Here is a 20,227-nt window from a genome sequence, read left to right as displayed (position 1 = left end):
AAATAGGGTGTGAGGGTAGGGGCGGCTTCGGTGGTCTGCCCACCCCTTTGGTGACGCCTTGTGTAGGGATCATGCCCTGTACCTTGCTTTTGTACCTTGGATGTGGCAGTTACATATTTGCTCATTTTGTATCTTGTTCATTATTTAACCCAACTGCTTATGCACACAGTTATTTTTAGTTCCTTATAATTTCTTTGTATTCTGTTGCTCTAGGAGACATTTTTCCAGTCCTAAGGACTGCAGCAGTGTCCCAGGTCCCAGCCCCCAGCCTGTCTGATAATTATCTCATATGGCACTCATTGGGCTTCCCAGGAGGCACAGTGGTAAAGAATCCACCTGCCCGTGCCGGAGATGCAAGAGACATGGATTCGATCCCTGGGTGGGGAAGATCCCCTGGAGTATGAAATGGCAACCCACTCCAGTATTCTTGACTGGAAAATTCCGTGAATAGAGGAGCCTGGTGAGCTACAGTCCATGGGGTCACAAAGAGTCAGACATGACTGAGCGACTGAGTGCGCACGCACACACAAGGCAATCATGTTATTAGTAATGTTATAAGCAACTGCCAGACTGTTTTCCAAATAGTTGTACCATATTACAGCAGCAGTGTTAGAGTTACATGAGCTCCAGTATTTACTACTGCAGTTACTTTTAATTTCAGTGATTCTAATGGGTATGCAGTGGTATCTTGTGTTATAATTTGCATGTTTTTGATGACTAACGACGGTGTACATTTTTCAGGTGCTTTATTGTACTTACTGGCTACTCCTAAAATCTTTTGTAAAGTGTCTCTTCGTATCTGATGCACATTTTAATTGAGTGAGTTATCATTCATTTGTTATAGTTCTTTGTATAGTGAATTTAAATCTTTGCCAGATGTATGTATTGTGTATAACACTTCTCACTCTGGTTTGCCATTTCATTTTTAAAACATCTTTTGAAGAGCAGAAGATCTTCATTTTGATTAAGTCCATTTTAGCAAGTTTTTGCCTTTATGGCTAGGACTTTTTGTATTCTAAGAAATCCCTTCCCTTCCTATAGTTACAGAGATTTTTTTTTCTGTTTTTTCTTCTAGAAGGTTTATAGGTTTAGCTCTTAGGCTTAGGTTTATGATACAGTAATCCTCCCCTATCTGTGGTTTCAATTTCTGCGATTTCAGTTACACACAGTCAAATGTGGTCCAAAAATACCAAATAGAAAATTCCAGAAATAAACAGTTTATAATTTGAAAACTGCATGCTGTTCTGAGTAGCATGACGAAATCTCCCACCATTTTGCTCTGTCCTTCGGGGAACATGAATAACCCTTTTGTCTAGAAAATCCACGCTATTTCTGCTACCCATCCATTATACGACAAAACAATATATATAGGGTTTGGTATTATCAGCCATTTCAGCATTCACTGGAATGTACCCTTCATGGATAGGGAGGGGACTCCTGTACATTTCAAGTTAATTTTGGTACATGGTGTGGGTAAGGGTTGAGGTTCATTTTTTCCATATGAATATCCATTTGTCCCAGTGCCACCTACTGAAAAGATTACTCCTTTCCAGTTCTGTGGAAATCAATTGTCTGTATACATGTGGGTCTATTTCTGGGCTCTGTGCTGTTCTATTGATCCATTTATCTCTGCTTTCACTGATACACATAGTCTTGATTTCCACAGCTTTATAACGCCTTGAAATCACTTTGTTATCTTTGAAAATTATTTAAGCTAATCTAGGTCATTTGAATTTCCATATATATTTGAAAATCAACTTGTCAGTTTCTACTACAAAGCCTATTATGAATTTGATTAGGATTGTGTTGTATCTGCAGCTCAATTTTGAGAGAATCAGACATCATAACAAAATCAAAGCTTTTAGTTCATTAATGTGGTATATCTCTTTTTAAAATTATTCTTTAATTTTTCTCAGCAATATCTTGTACTTTTCAGTGTGTAAGGCTTTTACTCCGAAGTATTTATCTCCTGTTTTACATCCTGCTATAAATGTTATTTTAAATTTTATTTTCCAGCACTCTCAATATCTATGCTGCTGCTGCTAAGTCGCTTTAGTCGTGTCCGACTCTGTGCGACCCCACAGATGGCAGCCCACCAGGCTCTATAAGTACAATTATATCTCAGTATCTATAAGTATAATTAAATCTTAAATACTGACCATGTATCCTGAAAAGCAAAAGCGAAGGCATTCAGTCATGTCTGACTCTTTGCGACCCCATGGACTGTAGCCTACCAGGCTCCTCTGTTCATGGGATTTTTGAGGCAAGAATACTGGAGTGGTTTGCCATTTCCTTCTCCAGGGAATCTTCCCAACCCAGGGATTGAACCTGTGTCCTCCCACATTGTAGGCAGATGCTTTTACTGTCTGAGCCACCAGGGAAGTCAACTGAGACCTTGCTAAATTCTCTCATGAATTCTACTAGCTTATAATAGTGGATTTCTTGGGACTGACTAAATATATCATCATGTTGTTTGCCCCCCAAAATGTTTTACTTCTTTTCCAAACTTTAAAAAAAAAAATTTTCTTGCCTTACGGCATTAATTAAGACTTCTCATACAGGGTTGAATAAAAGTGAGGAAAAAAGACATTGTTGCCTTTTTCCCAATCTTAAGGGAAACGTGTTCAATCTTTTACCACTTAGTATGATATTACCAGTTGTTTTTTTCATAGATGCCCTTTATCACATTGTAGAAATTTAATTACTCATTTTCTAAAGAGTTCTTTTTTTTTACAGTTATGGATGGGTAAGAATTTTTTCAAATGCTTTTTCTACATCTGTTTGTTTTAATTGAGATATAGTTGGTATATAATATATTAATTTCAAGTGTGAAACTGATTCAAAATTTTTATACATTATACTCCATTTATACTTATTATGGAATATTGCCTATATTCTCTGTACTGTGCAGTATAACCTTGTAGCTTATTTATTGGAGAAGGCAATGGCACCCCACTCCAGTACTCCTGCCTGGAAAATCCCATGGGTGGAGAAGCCTGGTAGGCTGCAGTCCATGGGGTCGCAAAGACTCGGACACTACTGAGCGACTTCACTTTTCACTTTCATGCATTGGAGAGGGAAATGGCAACCCACTCCAGTGTTCTTGCCTGGAGAATCCCAGGGATGGGGGAGCCTGGTGGGCTGCCGTCTCTGGGGTCACACAGAGTCGGACACGACAGAAGCGACTTAGCAGCAGCAGCTTATTTATTTTATACATAGCACTTTATGCCTCCTGATTACCTCCCTTTATTTTGCCCCTCCTTCTTCCATCTCCTATTGATGTTTTCTATATCTGTGAGTTTGTTTCTGTTTTGTTAGATTCATTCATTTGGTTCAGATTGTAGATTCTACCTGTAAATGATAGCATACAGTATTTGTCTGTTTGACTTATTTCACTAAGCATAATACCCTCCAAGTCCATCTGTGTTGTTACAGATGGCAAATTTTGTTCTTTTTTATGACTGAGTAGTACTCGTGTGTGTGTGTGTGTGTGTGTGTGTGTGTGTGTACACAAAACATCTTTTTTATCCATTCATCTGTTGATAAACACTTAGGTTGTTTCTGTATCTTCCTATTATAAGTAGTGCCACTATGAACATAAGGGTACATGTATCTTTTTGAATTACAGCTTTACAGAAGTGGGATTGCTGATGCATATGTCTGTTTTTAGTTTTTTTAAGAAACCTCTATACTGTTTTCCATAGTGGCTGCACCAATTTATATTTCTAATAACTGTTTATAACTGCACCCTCTCCAGTGGTTATTATTTGTAGGCTTTTTGATGATGGCCATTTTGACAGTGTGAGTGGTTTTTATTCCCTTTATGTCATAAATGTGATGTCTTTTGCATCATTGTTAAACTGTACTTGGTCACTTTTTTATATTTATGGATTTTTTTTGGGCTCATACTTTAGAATTTTTGCATTTTTTTCATGAGTCTTATTATTCTTCTCTTGTAAAATCTTTGTCTGGTTTTCTAACAGGGTGATGCTGGCCTCATAAGATGAGTTTAAAAGTGTTTCTCTTTGTTTTATGAGAGAGTTTGTATAAGATTGATATTATTTTTTACATGCTTAATGAAATTCACCAGTGATACTCTCTAGACCTGGAGTTTTCTTTATGGAAAAGTTTTTAATTAAAATTTTAAAATTAATTTTAAAGTAAGTATAGAGGTCAGAGAAGGCAATGGCAACCCACTCCAGTACTCTTGCCTGGAGAATCCCATGGACAGAGGAGCCTGGTAGGCTGCAGTCCATGGGGTCGCTAGGAGTGGGACACAACTGAGTGACTTCACTTTCACTTTTCACTTTCAAACATTGGAGAGGGAAATGGCACCCCACGCCGGTGTTCTTGCCTGGAGAATTCAGGGTCGCGAAGAGTCGGACACGACTGAAGCAGCTTAGCAGCAGCAGCAAGTAGGAGATGTTCAGAACGCCTGGATCGTCCTACGTCAGTTTTGTCGCTTTGTTTCTTTCAAGAAATTTGTCTAAGTTGTCAGATCTACTGGCATAAACTTATTCATAGTAGTCCTTTATGTCCTTCAATGTGGGATCTGCAGTGATGCCCCCTTTTCATTCCTGATATGGCTAATTTGTCCTTTTTTTCTCTTTTTTATTTATTTCATCTACCTAGTGGTTTAGCAATTTATTGATCTTTTTAAGTAACTTTTTTGTCTTATTAATACTTTTCCATTATTCATGTGTTGCTGTTTCATCAGTACTCACGATTATTTCTTTTCTTCCATTTGCTTTGGGTTTATTTTTTTCCTTTTTGAGGGAGAACATTAAATCATTTATTGTTCATGTCTTAGGTGAAATGAATACACCCAAATTTCACTGCATGGTTTAGAAAAATGTAACTTTGAAAAGAACGGTAGATTTTGTGCTGAATTGGCTGTAAAATAATTTAGACAAATGTTAAGCTAGAGCATTTAATCTGGAGAGAAAATTAAAATATAACTTGAAACTTAATGGGGTAAAATGTGTTCCAACTTAAAACACCAAGAAATAATATCCTCATTCATTGTTTTTAAACTTCTTCCTTTTGTAATATAAGTGTTTATTTCCAAGTATTTGGGGATTTTCCTTTTGGTTTATAAGTGATTTCTAATTCAGTTCCATTGGGGTTTAGAAAACGTTCTCAGAATGAGTCAATCCTTTTAAAATTATTAAATCTTATTTATGGCTCAACATATGGTCTGTTGGTAAATGTTCTATGTGTATTTGAATTATATTGTTGGGAGTAGTATTCTAAAAGATCACTTGTAAGTCAAGTTGATTGATAGTAGTATTCAAGTCTTTTATATATTTACTGATTTTCTGTTCTTCTGTCAGTTACTACTGATGAACAGTGATGAAATACTTACTAAACTTGTGGATTTGTCTATTTGTCATTTTTAGCTCTGACATTTTTGGTTCTTGCATTTTGAAATTCTATCAAGTACGTAAACATTTAGGACTATAATTCTTCTTGATGAATTGACTCTATTATTTGTTTGAAATGTCTCTTTTTATTTGTGCTAATTTTCTTGCCCAGGAGTCTGCTGTTAATATAGATAATCCAGTGTTCTTATGATAGTGTTTAGTATTTGTATCTCTACTTTAACTTGATCTATGTCTTTTTATTCAAAGTGCAATTTATAGAAGTGTAGAATTAGGTGTTGCTTTTTTATCAAGTTTGATCATCTTTGCCTTTTATTTAGAGTTAGCTTATTTATACAACATAATTATTGGTATGGTCATACTTAAGTATATCATCTTGTTATTCATTTTTTGTTTGTCCCATGTGATTATTTTGTGGTTGCTGTTTTTCTTGTGTCTCTTCTCACTTCCACATCTTTTTTTGCATTGAGTATTTTTTAGAATTTCATTTAATATTTTTTATTAACGTCTTGGCTATTCCTTGTTTTTCTTCTAGTGGCTGCTCTTTTAGAATTTACACCATACTACTTCAACCTATCCCCTTCAAGTAATATGCCACTTAATACGTAAAGTAAGAAACTTAGTGTTCTACTTCTATTTTTCTTTCCCTCCTTTGTGTTCTTGTCTTACATTTATTTTAACATTATTTTAAATTCCACACTACCTTATTATATTTACTGTAAATAGTCTTTAGAGATTAATAATGGCAAAAATGTGTTTTTCTAAATTTATTTATTGATTTTTGGCTGCGCTGGGTCTTCTTTGCTGCACAAGGGCCCTAGAGCACAGACTCATTAGTTGTGAAACCCGGGCTGAGTTGCCCTGAGACATGTGGGATCTTCCCAGACCAGGGATCAAACCTGTGTCCCCTGGCTTGGCAGGCAGATTCTTTACCACTGGACCACCAGGGAAGTCCCATGTGTTTTTTATTTATCTATGTGTAGCATGTTTTGGTTCTCATCGTTTCTTTGTTTATATGCAGATTTCCATCTGGTATTTTTCTCCAACTTGGATAACTTTCTTTAGCGTTTCTTATGGTGTAAGCAGGTTGAGCTTCACGGGCATATGATCAATATAGTTACACAGATTCCCACACTTAGAAGAGCCCTGTGAGATTTTATGCTGTGCAGTAGCCATCTAGAAATTCTGATAAATGTTATCTTTGAATTTGAGTTTTGTAAGTAAAGTCTGATTGGACAATGTAGTGTGCACTAGGGGCTTGGAGTCATAATTCATAAACAGTCTGACTTCCTGCCATCTCCTTAGTATGGATTCTCAGCTGTCCTCTCTCTGACTCCCTGGCATATCTGGCCCTGCCCTGTTGGCCCTTTCTCACCTATACCATCTGATTACTGCCACTCTCTACTCTCAGCAGACGCTTGGGTGTTTGAGGGTTGAAATTGGATGTATAAATGGCTGTCCCACCCCATACTGACAGTACCGTGGTATATCTGGCGAGCCACCAAGCAGAGGTGTTGGTTTTGCAGGGGCAAGTCTATTGCCCACCACCATCCAGAAATCAAATGTGTTCTGGCAGAGGTTTAAAGACTCTCAGGAGCTGCTTGTCTGTCATGAGTTAAAGAGACAAGCCTGTGAAATGGGGAGACACCTGACTGCACTTGCCCAGACCTTGCCTCAGCTGGAGCGTGGCCTCTTGGTTTGGTGGGTAGCAGGCGGAGGATTCCAGCAGCCATCGGGCGAGGTTAGCCTGTACATGCCCCACGTCACAGGACTGGGCTCCCAGGTTCTTGTGAAGATCTGCACTCGCCTCCCAAGTATCCCTAGGCTTGAGAGCATTCTCTTGGCTACATCCCATGCCCGAGGGGACCCTCTCATCCTCCTTCCAACTTTCCTGAATCTGGCTACATTTGTCTCTTGTGGCCAGCTGGACAGGCCACAAAATAGGAATTGTTTTACGTTCATTGATTCTGCATTCAAGTCACATGCTCTGATATTTGCATTTAAAATGGTGTTCTATAATATATAGATGAATGGAAAAAGCTTGCAAATGATTTAAATTTAAAATTTTTTACAGAAAACATTACGTAATCTATTTAAAACTGAGACAAGTTGAAAGGGAGACTTCTAGGAAAAAGGAAAAAAAGCTTGGTATATACCTTTAAAGTACTTTGAATAAGGGGCCTCACATTTTCAACTTGTCCTGGGGCCTACAAATTATGTCACTGGCCCTGAGTGCAGAGCGGCAGTGACAAATTCACAACTCTTGAAGGATTTGTCTAGAATTCTAGATTCACAGTGTTTTTTTTTTCCCTTAGCATTTAAAATTTTGTTTCGAGTGTTTTTTGGGTGGGGGAGGGGTGAGCTGCATGCCTTGTGGGATATTAGTTTCCTGACCAGAGATTGTACAAGAGACTCAGGTTCAATCTCTGGGTCAGAAAGATCCCCTGGAGTAGGAAATGGCAACCCATTCCAGTATTCTTGCCTAGAAAATTCCATGGACAGAGGAGCCGGCATGCTGCAGTCTGCGGGGTCGCAAAAGAGTCAGACACGACTGAGCAGCTGAGCACACAGGACAGGACAGGACCAGGGATTGAACCCAGGCTGCGTCAGTGAAATCGTCAAGTCCTAACCACTGGACTTCTATGAAAGTCCCTAAATATTTTCCATTGTTTTCTTTAAAAAAAAATTTTTTTTTTAAATTATCTGTTTGGCTACACCAGGTCTTAGTTGCAGCATGCAGAATCTTCAGTCTTCCTTGTGGCATGCCTCATCTAAAGATGAAGTTTGGAGAGATCTAGGACTGGAATGCTGGGCCAGCACTTAGGGATTAGAGTGTCTAATGATAGTGGAGGTCAAGGCAAGAAACTAGAGGAGTGGGGGAAGGGATATAAATCTTGCAGGCTAGGAGAGCCATGAGGGAGGAGGAGGAGGGTAGCAAAGCAACTCAATTTAATTGGCTAAAAAGGACCATCAGATGTGAGAAGCCTGTAAGGAAAAAACAGACAACTCTTGGTTTGGTGATTCTTATTTTTTGGATAGGACAAAATCACAGCTTATATATAAGATTAGGCAAGTCACATTCCAAAAAGTTTAATTTGGCAAAAATTAAAGCTTTGCATTGATGTATAAAGATAGATTCTCTGTAATATCAATGAAGGCATCAATCTAGTTAGAATGCATTAAAAATTTTTGGCTTTGAAATAGTTTGTCAGTTTTAAAAAGCTGCAGTGTCTTAATACATACATTTAGTTGGAGAAGGCGATGGCACCCCACTCCAGTACTCGTGCCTGGAAAACCCCATGGATGGAGGAGGCTGGTAGGCTGCAGTCCATGGGGTCGCTAGGAGTTGGACACGACTGAGCAACTTCACTTTCACTTTTTACTTTCATGCATTGGAGAAGGAAATGGCAACCCACTCCAGTGTTCTTGCCTGGAGAATCCCAGGGACAGGGGAGCGTGGTGGGCTGCCGTCTATGGGGTCGCACAGAGTTGGACACGACTGAAGCGACTTAGCAGCAGCAGCAGCAGCAGGAGAAAGTAGTATTTCTCTGCATACTGCCTACCAATTAATATATTAGGAGTTTCATGGTGCTATGCTGCTCTGTTGCCCCTGAAACACCATGAACACACATCATTTATATTTGTATATGAACTCTGTAGACAACAAATTGCATTTGTTGCCAGTACTTTTTGAGTTAAACACTTTTTTCTTTTAGCCCAACCAGTTTTCATCTTTTTCTTCGCAGTTTGACCCATTCATACTTAAAACACATTAACAAGGGAAGAGTAATGAAAAAGTTAACAGGAAGTATCGAAAACCTCAACTAGTCTCACAGTAAAGAGAAAAAAAATTACTATTTTGTCTGTAGTAAAGAAAACCTGAGTCTCAAGGATACCTTTAAAAAGCCTTAGGAATCCTCTGTAAACATCAGAAAATAGAAAAGGATTTTCAGAGTTTTAATATGAGCAGTAGAAGCTGATTTGAAGTTCAGAGTCTATGCTTTCATCTTTTGTCAAGAATTCTGCACAACAGCTTTTATATTTAGGTGCTATTTTTTTTTTCCACTCATGTGAGTTTAATTTCTTAAGATTTTTATAAATCTTTTTCTTTGCATCAGACCCTCATCAAAGTTTACTTGCTAGCAGAGCTGGTTTTTCTGCAAACTTGAAGAAATATTTTAAATAGATAGAAGTCCTGATTAGCTGTTGCTTTGCCTACAATAAATTGTGTATGTGTGTGTCGTGTATGTATCGGTTTGGTCAGGGACACTGACAGAGCTGGGCCAAGACTTTTTCCTGCCTGTTAATCAAGGCCACACAGACAGAGCTCAAGGAAGGATGACCCCTGCTTCAGGAAGTATTGAATCAGTTGCTATTTTTAACCAGTATACAGTAGAACTTGAGACCAGCTCCTTACTCAGTTACTAGGAAAAGTTCTCTGCCAAACATTGCATTTGAGGAAACAGTTAATGGGCCTAAATGAGTGAAGCGTCTGCAAGAAAGGAAGGGATGTGACAGTGGCTGTAAGTATTTTTGCTGATATGGGTCAAGGATGTGGTGGCAGAGATGTGGAAAGTTCAGTTAGTGATGAAATAAGTAATTACATTTCAAAGTAACTGGTAGTTGATGGCACCTTGGATTATCTTTAGCTCTGCGCATATGGAATTCTTCCCTGGTGGTAAAGAAACTGCCTGCTAATGCAGGAGATGTGGGTTTGAATCCTGGGTCAGAAAGATCCCCTGGAGAAGGAAATGGCAATCCACTCCAGTCTTCTTGCCTGAGAAATCCTATGGACAGAGGAGCCTGGCGGGCTACAGTCTATGGGGGTGGCAGAGTTGGACACAACTTAGTAACTAAAAAACAAAACAATATGAAAATCTGGGCTGCTAATAGCAAGGTTGAAATATGGGTATGTGATGAGCTAGTATTATCTCTCAACATAGGACTAGAAAAGGAAATCAGCTATTGGTGTGTTTTCAGACTAATTGACTCTTCCTCTGAAATTATACATAAACTTTTGGTATTTGAGATGTATTTCTGATAGTACTCTGTTGCTCCTGTTTCATTAAGTGAAAGTTTCATAAATAATTTATTTATGGGGACTTTCCTGGTGGTCTTGTGGTTAAAAATTCAATCCCTTGCAATGAGGGGATGCAAGTTCAATCCCTGGTCAGGGAACTAAGGTCCCACATACTACAGGGCAGCTAAGCCCTCATGACCCAATATGCAGCCAAATAAATCAATAAATAAATATTAAAGTTTCTTAAAAAAAAGAATTGATTTATTACAAAATAATGTTGTATACTACTATTATAATCTCTTATAAAACCTCATTCTACTTAATATTAGGAAATATGCAGAACATGACAGCAGATAGTTTGAGAAATACCATAAATAGTATTTTCTCTGTAATATTATGCCACTATCTTAGGAATGCCTTAATGAAGGTGAATTACTTAATGGATGACAGGTACCTCTTTACATATGAAATATAAGTGAGTTATCTAGGGATAGGTGGGCAGTGTTTTAGTGTAATTTAAATTAGGAAATTATAAAACTGTGTTAACATATTCATCTCATTTTAATAGGATTATTCAAGATAGAGCTGTAGCCATTTTCAACAAGGATCGATGATAAGAATTTTTCTTTTTAAAAAAAGATTTTCAAGTTAAAGATGAAAGGAAAATACTGGAATTTTTTGGATTCTAACTCGTGAGATAATGAATATAGTTTTTCACAGTGACTTCTGATGGAACCTTAGTAAAATTCATTGTTTGTCATGCACCCAACTGGGAACATGGATGTTGGCTTTTCTCGTTCTGCTGTTCATACACTGTCAAGAAGCCACTGCAAAAACATCAAGCAAAAAATTTCCCAGTGGGAAGGAAGAACTAATGGTATATCTAACCCAGAGAAGTGGCATCCAAAGGACTTTGGAGTGAGATATAATAACTGTAATCAAGAGAGTCTTCTTAAGAAAACGCCTATTGCTGAGGGAAAGAGCAAAAAGCTGGATGTAACCAACACTCAAAATGTTGATCAAGGTATTAATGAAGACGCCAAAAGCCACAATCAAAGTGAGGATGAAAGTGAAAAACGTGAATATGATGATACACGCTTATTTAAAAATGAATCAGAACCCAACTGGGTGTGTTCTCGGGTCAAACAAATTGAAAACTGGAAAGAAGTTTTAGATCCAGAGACTTCATTACCTCCAGGAAATTTCTATACCTCACAAATATTGTGGAAGAAAATAGAAGCACTTTCCCCAGATAAAGTCTTAAATTTGGCTTTGGAGCATTGTGGCTCTTCAGAAAAAGAACTGAATTTCAGAGTTCTGGATAGTTCATGTGGAGTAACGAAGAGCTTAGAAAACATTTACTCTGAGCCTGAGGGACAAGAATGCAGACCTTCTATAAATCCTTTGCCAAAACCTCGTAGGACATTCAGATATTTATCTGAATCTGGCGTTATGCCATATAAAGAAAGAAACTGTGACAGAGAATACTGTGAAAATAATTCTTGTGCAGAATCTTCTTTGGCCTCTTCTCAGGAACCTGAACCAAAGAAATATGGTGGGAAAATCAGAGGGAGATCTAAAAGGTATGTTTTTATTTGAAAGGTAATGATTTTCAGTATTCTCCTTATAGAACCATTGAGCTTTCTCCTTTTCAAACCAATTTCCATTTCCATGTGTGGGTTACACTTCTAATTTGAAATACAGATGTTGATTGACCCAAGGGGAAAATACCTACAAGAGTTTTAGGAGTACAGGTAATATCTAAGACAATCTACTGACACAGCCATAGAAAAACTTCTATTTTTTAATTAAAAATTTTTATTGAAATATTATTGACATGTAACATTATATGAGTTTCAGGTATACAACATAGCAATTTGATATGTATATGTATTGTGAAATGATCACCACAATAAAGCTAGTTAATAACACGATAGTGCATATTTGAAGTTTTCTAAGAGATGTTAAGAGTTCTCATCATAAGGAAAAAAATGTAATTATGTGTGCTGAGATAGTTTAATGATCATGTCAAGTAATATTCATAAAATATATGTACCTGGAAGAGAGTGGATCTACATGTTAGCCACGTTATTTTTTAAAAACTTTTTATTTTGTATTGGAGTGTAGCCGATTAACAATGTTATGTTAGTTTCAGGTGGACAGCAAAGGGACTAAATAAAACATATACATGTACCCCTTCTCCCCCAAACTCCCCTCCCAGCCAGGCTGCTCATTACATTGAGCAGAGTTCCCTGTGCTATACAGTAGGTCCTTCTTGGTTATCCATTTCAATTATAGCAGTGTATACATGTCAACCTCAAACTCCTTAAATATCCATTCCCCTCATCCTCCCCCTGGAAACCATAAGTTCATTCTAAGTCTGTGAGTCTGTTTCTGAAAAACTTCCATTTTCTATCTTTAAAAACATATAGGGAAGCTAGTACGTTCTTCTTTTTCATTAAGGGCATGCTAGCTGTAGGCTCACTTTTTATTAGAGAGTAAATTTAATAAAGTACCCAAAGAAGAACATGAATGTAATTGGCTGTGTGCCTCTTAAGTTGTTGCTTCAGTCGTGTCTGACTCTTTGCAACCCCATGGACTGTAGCCAGCGAGGCTCCTCTGTCCATGGGATTCTTGAAGCAAGAATACTGGAGTGGGTTGCCATGCCTTCCTCCAGGGGATATTCCCAACCCAGGGATTGAACCAAGGTCTCTTGTCTCCTGCATCAGCAGATGGGTTCTTTACCAGTGGCGCCACCTGGGAAGCCCATGCAACTGGCTAAAAACCTTCCGTTTTCTCATATAAGGCTCCAGCCTAATTTATTATTTTTAGGTATATGATAAAAACATCTTTGCAATTTTTCGCACAAGTCCTTTACTTACTAATTTCTGTCATGCCATAGTTTTAAAAGATACAACCTTAAAGTATATCTCCTTTCTTAAGGAAATCCTTTGAGTTTGAGGACATTCAGCACTTTCGAAATCGGAACTCACGGAAGATTCATGAAGAACTTGGAAGACACTCTGGCTCAGCACTTTATTACACACAGTCTGAGGACAATATCTATGAGGATATCATATGTAGGTGTTCACAAACTCTGCAATTCAATTTAATGAGTATGTAGTTGGGGCAGCCCTTAAGTAGAGTGTGGTATATTCTTTTACAATCAAGCATGTCTTGCTCTAGATTTTCCTTTTTAATATTGAAACCTTTGTTGTATAAATTCTTTTATTCTCTAATGGATTTTACATCTAATTTAGTGGACTCTTCGGTTCAGAAGTAGACTTTTCCAGTGTGGTACCTTGCAAATTCTTTTAGATTGGTTAGATGCCTGAGTGGTTTGTAAGTGTAAAGTACCATTGATTTTAAGACCTATATCCCTAAAGCAGTGTAGAGTAGAGAGCTGAACCAGTCAGTTTTTTCTTTTCCTTTTACGTGTAGTCACTTTGTTCTCATGTAATTATGTTCCTCTAAACTTCTTCATTTTCCCTTTTTTTTTTTTTTTCAAGATCCTACCAAAGAAAATCCATATGAAGACATTCCAGTGCAGCCTTTGCCCCTGTGGAGATCCCCTTCAGCATGGAAGCTCCCACCCCCTAAAAGTGCTTTTAGAACACCCAAGGTATAACCAGAGAACTGATATAAAAAACATTAGAATCTTATTTATGCTACAAGAAAAGGTTAAAATGGTTTAATTAGGGCCAAAACTGAGAGGCACTGAAATATGGGTTTGTTGTTCTTTGTTTTGAGGGGGCAGCACAAAACTATCTTTAAATTTGGTTTTGGGGAGGGGTTTTGTTTGCTGTTTAACACTTCAGAAAACTCGAATGTAAACACCTCTGGACAAGCCATAAACCTCTCAGTTCACTCTAGTTACCACAGCTCCGTAATAGGTTTGCATCACCTATGGCCTAAATTACCTGTCTGGTCCCTGAGAGCACTCACCACCCCCAAAAGCAAAGGCTGCCTTAAGCTAATGAGGACTCTGAACTGTTGTTCTCTGTAAATTCAATTACATTGTCGTAGAAGAACTTTGGATTAGAATCCTGAGAAATTTCTCTACAGTGAAAAAGATAGTATGGTATCCTCTCTTCGTGGTGGTGGTAGTTGTGGTTTAGTCGCTAAGTTGTGTTTGGCTCTTGTGACCCCATGGACTGTAGCCTGCCAGGCTCCTCTGTCCATGGGATTCTCCAGGCAAGAATACTGGAGTGGGTTGCCATTTCCTTCCCCAGGGGATCTTCCCCACCCAGGAATCGAACCCGGGTCTCCTACATTGCAGGCAGAATCCTCATTTGAAATGATTTTAAAGGAAAGATAAATATTTGGGAGAGAATAGCTTTGACTTTGAGAACATAGGCATTACCTAGGTGATCTTACCCTTACCAATACCTCTTCTTTTTTAGCTTCCTCCCAAACCTCACTTCCTTTACCGGAAGACTATGGAACTAAAGAACTCACAAGCTTATATAAGGTCAAAGCTCACAAAAGATACTACATTGCCAGTCACGTTAACAGAATGGAAGCTTTTCCGAGCTGGAGAAGTTGCAAACAGGAAAAGGAAAAATCTTCCAAGGGTAAGAACTCCAGTATTTTCATTCTTTGACTTTTACTTCAGCATTTCCACAAATGAGAATAAATAAACTTTAGACTGAAATGAATAGCAGGATAAAACTGACCTACTGGAATTAGAAGATTTGGAAAGCAGCCTTAAGTTTTAAGTTTTGCTCATGCAAGAAGAATGCATGAATGGCTTTTGCCAAGGTTTTTGTGTGTATGTGTATGGATTTGTGAAATTGATTTTAGGTGAGTGAGTGAGTGAAAGGCATTCAGTCATATCCTAGTCTTTGTGACCCCACGGACTGTAGCTGCCAGGCTCGACTGTCAATGGAATTCTCCAGGCAAGAATACTGGAGTGGGTTGCCATTCCCTTCTCCAAGGGATCTGATCAACCCAGGGATCGAACCCTCCTTTCCTGCATTTCAGGCAGACTCTTTACCATATGAGCCACCACGGAAGCCCTTAGAGGGCTTCATTTTGGTAATCTTTGTTGTTATTCAGTCGCTCAGTCATCTCTGACTCTGCGACCCCATGGACTACAGCATGCTGGGCTCCTCTGTCCTCCACTATCTCCTGGAGTTTGCTCGAATTCATGTCCATTGAGTCAGTGATGCTATCTAACCATCTCATCCCCTGTGCCCCCTTCTCCTTTTGCTTTCAATCCTTCCCACCTTTGGGGTCTTTTCCAGTGAGGCAGCTCTTCACATCAGGTGGCCAATGTGTTGGAGCTTCAGCTTCAGCATCAGTCCGTCCAAAGAATATTCAGGACTGATCTCCTTTAGGGTGGACTGGTTGGATCTCCTTGCTGTCCAAGGGACTCTGAAGAGTCTTCTCCAGCACCACAGTTTGAAAGCATCAATTCTTTGTTGCTCAGCTTCTTTATGGTCCAACACTCACATCCATACATGACTACTGAAAAAGCCACAGCTTTGACTATATGGATCTTTGTGAGGAAAGTGATGTTTCTGCTTTTTAATACACTAAGTTTGTCATAGTTTATCCTCTGAGGAGCAAGCGCCTTTGAATTTCATGGCTGCAGTCGCCTTCTGCAGTGATTTTGGAGCCCAAGAAAATAAAATCTGTCACTGCTTCCACTTTTCCCTCTTCTATTTGCTATGAAGTGATGGAACGGGATGCCATGTTCGTAGTTTTTTAAATATTGAGTTTTAAGCCAGCTTTTTCACTCTCTTCTTTCACCCTCATCATGAGGCTTTTTAATTCCTCTTCACTTTCTGTCATTAGAGTGTTATCATCTGCAGATCTGAGGTAGTTGATATTTCGCCCAGCAATCTTGATTCCAGCTTGTGCTTCATGCAGCCCAGTATTTCACATGATGTACTCTGCATGTAGGGCTCCCTAGCAACCCAGCTGGTAAAGAATCCACCTGGAATGCAGGAGACCCCAGTTCGATTCCTGGGTTTGGCAGATCTCCTGGAGAAGGGATAGGCTACCCACTCCAATATTCTTGGGCTTCCTTGGTGGCTCAAATGGTAAAAGAATCCACCTGCAATGCAGGAGACCTGGGTTCAGTCCCTGGGTTGGGCAGATCCCCTGGAGGAGGACATAGAAACCTACTCCAGTATTCTTGCCTGGAGAATCCCCATGGACAGAGGAGCCTGGTGGGCTACAGTCCATAGGGTTGCAAAGATTCAGACACAGCTGAGTGACCAAGCACAGCACACAGCACTCTGCATATAAGTTAAATAAGCAGGGTGACAGTTTATAGCCTTGTCGTACTTTCCCAATTTGAACCAGTTGTTCCATGTGAGGTTCTAACTGTTGCTTCTTGACCTGCATACAGGTTTCTCAGGAGACAGATAAGGTGGTCTGGTATTTCCATCTCTAAGAATTTTCCACAGTTTGTTGTGATCCACACAGTCGAAGGCTTTCGTGTAGTCAATGAAGCAGAAGTATACATTTTTCTGGAACTCCCTTGCTTTCTCCATGATCCAATGAATGTTGACAGTTTGTTCATTCCTCTGTCTCTTCGAAATCCAGCTTATATATCTAGAAGTTCTCAGGTCATGTACTGCTGAAGCCTACGTAGCTTCAAGGATTTTGAGTATAACCTTGCTAGCACGTGAAATGAGTACAATTGTATGGTAGTTTGAACATTCTTGGCACTGCCTTTCTTTGAGATTGGAATGAAAACTGACCTTTTCCAGTTACCATGCTGCTGCTGCTAAGTCACTTCAGTTGTGTCTGACTCTGTGCAATCCCATAGACGGCAGCCCACCAGGCTCCCCCGTCCCTGGGATTCTCCAGGCAAGAACACTGGAGTGGGTTGCCATTTCCTTCTCCAATGCATGAAAGTGAAAAGTGAAAGTGAAGTCGCTTGGTTATGTCCGACCCTGAGCGACCTCATGGACTGCAGCCTGCCAGGCTCCTCCATCCATGGGATTCTCTAGGCAAGAGTACTGGAGTGGGGTGCCATTGCCTTCTCTGTTCTGGTTACCTTAGTTCTCATTAAAATCAGCTGCCCATGTGAAGGAAGCACTCAAATCTCATGTAAAAGAGCCTTCTATTAGGCTGGCTTCAGTGATTCTCACTCATTTGTATAATAGCCAAAGTTAACTCAGCTTTGTGCCTGAGTTTATAAATTTTCAGTAATGACAAAGTATATGCCAAAATTTCCATTCAGAGGAAGGAAAAAAGAAATTTTACTCTTAGAAATATAAATTTTTGCCAATTATACTGAAAAAATGACTTCTCTCTCAAAGGAGAAAAGGAAGTAAGTGTGTAAGTCATCTCGATGAGAGCCATTGAACCAAAATGAAGAAATTTGGGTTATTTGTAATACATAACATTTTTAAGAGAGACACTTAAGAAATTACATGAAAATATTTAAAAACTCTTTATGTTACTCTGTTCTTCTATAATTCAGAATGTTTTCAGGATTACTATGCTGAAATGAAGAAATGAAATCTTTTAAATAGTATTTCTTCCCTTAACCCCATCTCAATTAGTTATATGTATTCATTTAGCCCATGATTTTTGTATCTGATTTTAACTTTAAACAAAAGTCATAGCTGTTTCTTGGTTTAGTAACTGCTGATTGGTTCCTTGGGAAATACTCTTTCCACAGTTACTTTAATTCTTCTGATCTATTTCCTGCCCTTCCCTCTTTAACATATAAAGTGTTAAAGACACAGAGTTTTTTTAAAAGCATTACACTGATCTCTCTGGGGAAAAAAAATTTTCAGGTATTTATTTTCCTGTGTATGGTGAGGACTACTTAAAAATCAAAGGTTTAAAGAATTGCCAGGATATACATAATATATAGGGCTTCCCAGGTGGCTCAGTGATAAAGAATCTACCTGCCAATGCAGGAGACATGGGTTTGATCCCTGGGTCGGGATGATCCCCTGGAGGAGCAAATGGCAACCCACTCCAGTATTCTTGCCTGGAGAATCCCATGGACAGAGGAGCCTGATGGGCTATAGTCCATGGGATCACAAAGAGTCAGTAGGGCTTAATGACTAAGCAACAACAACAAAGTATATATAATGTATAACTGAATCACTTTATTATTCACTAGGAACTAACACAACATTGTAAATCAGCTATGGAAGAGAAAGTCGCTTAGTCCTGTCTGACTCTTTGTGACCCCATGGGCTATACAGTCCATGGAATTCTCCAGGCCAGAATACTGGAGTGGGTATCTGTTCCCTTCTTCAGGGGATCTTCCCAACCCAGGGATCTAACCCAGGTCTCCTACATTGCAGGTGGCTTCTTTACCCCCTGAGCTACCAGGGAAGCCCACAAGATTGTAAATCAGCTATACTCCAAAAAAAAAAAAAGAATTGCCAGGCATTCTGCACAGTTCTCTTTGATGAATCATGCTGGCTCAACAGAACAGATCATGTGTTCACAGGAGCTAGATCACAGACACATAGTTCAGTTCAGTCGCTCAGTCGTGTCCAACTCTTTGCAACCCCATGAATCGCAGCACGCCAGGCCTCCCTGTCCATCACCAACTCCCAGAGTTCACTCAGACTCAGGTCCATCGAGTCGGTGATGCCATCCAGCCATCTCATCCTCTGTCGTCCCCTTCTCCTCCTGCCCCAATCCCTCCCAGCATCAGGGTCTTTTCCAATGAGTCAACTCTTCGCATGAGGCGGCCAAAGTACTGGAGTTTCAGCTTTAGCATCATTCCCTCCAAAGAAAGCCCAGGGCTGATCGCCTTCAGAACGGACTGGTTGGATCTCCCTGCAGTCCAAGGGACTCTCAAGAGTCTTTAACACCACAGTTCAAACTCATCAATTCTTTGGCACTCAGCCTTCTTCACAGTCCAACACTCGCATCCGTACATGACCACTGGAAAAACGATAGCCTTGACTAGACAGACCTTTGTTGGCAAAGTAATGTCTCTGCTTTTGAATGTGCTATCTAGGTTGGTCATAACTTTTCTTCCAAGGAGTAAGCGTCTTTTAATTTCATGGCTGCAGTCACCATCTGCAGTGATTTTGGAGCCCCCCAAAATAAGGAATTGTATTAAAATATGGTTCTTGGAATAACATTAGCAAATATTTAGAAATTGTGGATTATGGAGTTTGATGAAACCCGAGGAGATTTGCAGTGCTTTTGATTTCATCCCTCAGTGTTTATGTACTGTGGATCCCTTGAGTACTCAAAGCTTGCTCTCTTTCTGATTATAGGTGAGATGATTCAACTTTTCCTGTTCTAATATTTTCCCAAAGGTTTTTTTGAGAAGTAAGGAAGACAGAATGGTTTTTGGAATTCTTGATTGTCAGGCAGGAACAAACTGTTAGCATTTCTGTTTGTAAGCCTCAAGCCTCATTGGATTAAACCCCTATAGGATATTCTATTTGCAATACAAATTTTGGTTTTGGACTATCTTTGGGAACAACATTCCATGAGGAAAGCAGTTTTTGCTTATTTCCTCTTTGATGACTAGAGCTTTCCCTGGAAGGGAAACTGGTTTCATAGTTTGAAAATAACTGATCTAGTCCATATGCCTCTTCCCCACCCTTCCTTTCTTTCTCTGCTGTGGAAATCTGTGTGGGATTGTTTGCTAGAGTAGGTTTCCTAATGTTTTATGTTGTTTGTCTCTAGTGTGTACACAGCAATATGGTTTCCATCATTCTTAGAAGAATATTCTACAGTATTTTCTATAGCTAGAAGGTAATTATAGGCTCCTCTTCCTAGCTCACAATCAAAATTTTAATTTTATTATTTTATCTCATATTTCTGGAATAGATAGTTCCCTTTCCTTTATAACATTTCAGTGTACTTTTGAGTATACTTC

The 20,227-nt window shown here is 39.1% G+C and overlaps 1 protein-coding gene across 6 annotated transcripts in view; it reads left to right on the top strand.

Moving 5' to 3' along the window:
- DENND2C (DENN domain containing 2C) overlaps window positions 1-20,227 on the top strand; it is an 89,588-nt gene that overhangs the window by 38,251 nt on the left and 31,110 nt on the right. For 2 of the 6 annotated variants that reach the window (XM_027973452.3, XM_027973449.3), the window contains exons 2-6: window positions 5,917-5,991; window positions 10,970-11,984; window positions 13,345-13,481; window positions 13,911-14,023; window positions 14,805-14,975. In XM_027973452.3, the coding sequence (XP_027829253.2) occupies window positions 11,161-11,984; window positions 13,345-13,481; window positions 13,911-14,023; window positions 14,805-14,975 (1,245 nt within the window). In that variant the 5' untranslated portion in view covers window positions 5,917-5,991; window positions 10,970-11,160. Of the gene's footprint in view, window positions 1-5,916; window positions 5,992-9,800; window positions 9,905-10,969; window positions 11,985-13,344; window positions 13,482-13,910; window positions 14,024-14,804; window positions 14,976-20,227 lie in introns of those variants that run through there. The other 4 variants (XM_060413199.1, XM_060413188.1, XM_060413197.1 and 1 more) reach the window with 2 other exon arrangements.

The sequence above is a fragment of the Ovis aries genome, chromosome 1 (assembly GCF_016772045.2).
Source record: "Ovis aries strain OAR_USU_Benz2616 breed Rambouillet chromosome 1, ARS-UI_Ramb_v3.0, whole genome shotgun sequence".
In the NCBI taxonomy this organism is placed as follows: Eukaryota; Metazoa; Chordata; class Mammalia; order Artiodactyla; family Bovidae; genus Ovis; species Ovis aries.
Note: the sequence above shows the minus strand (reverse complement) of the source record. Positions and strands in the feature narration are given on the sequence as shown.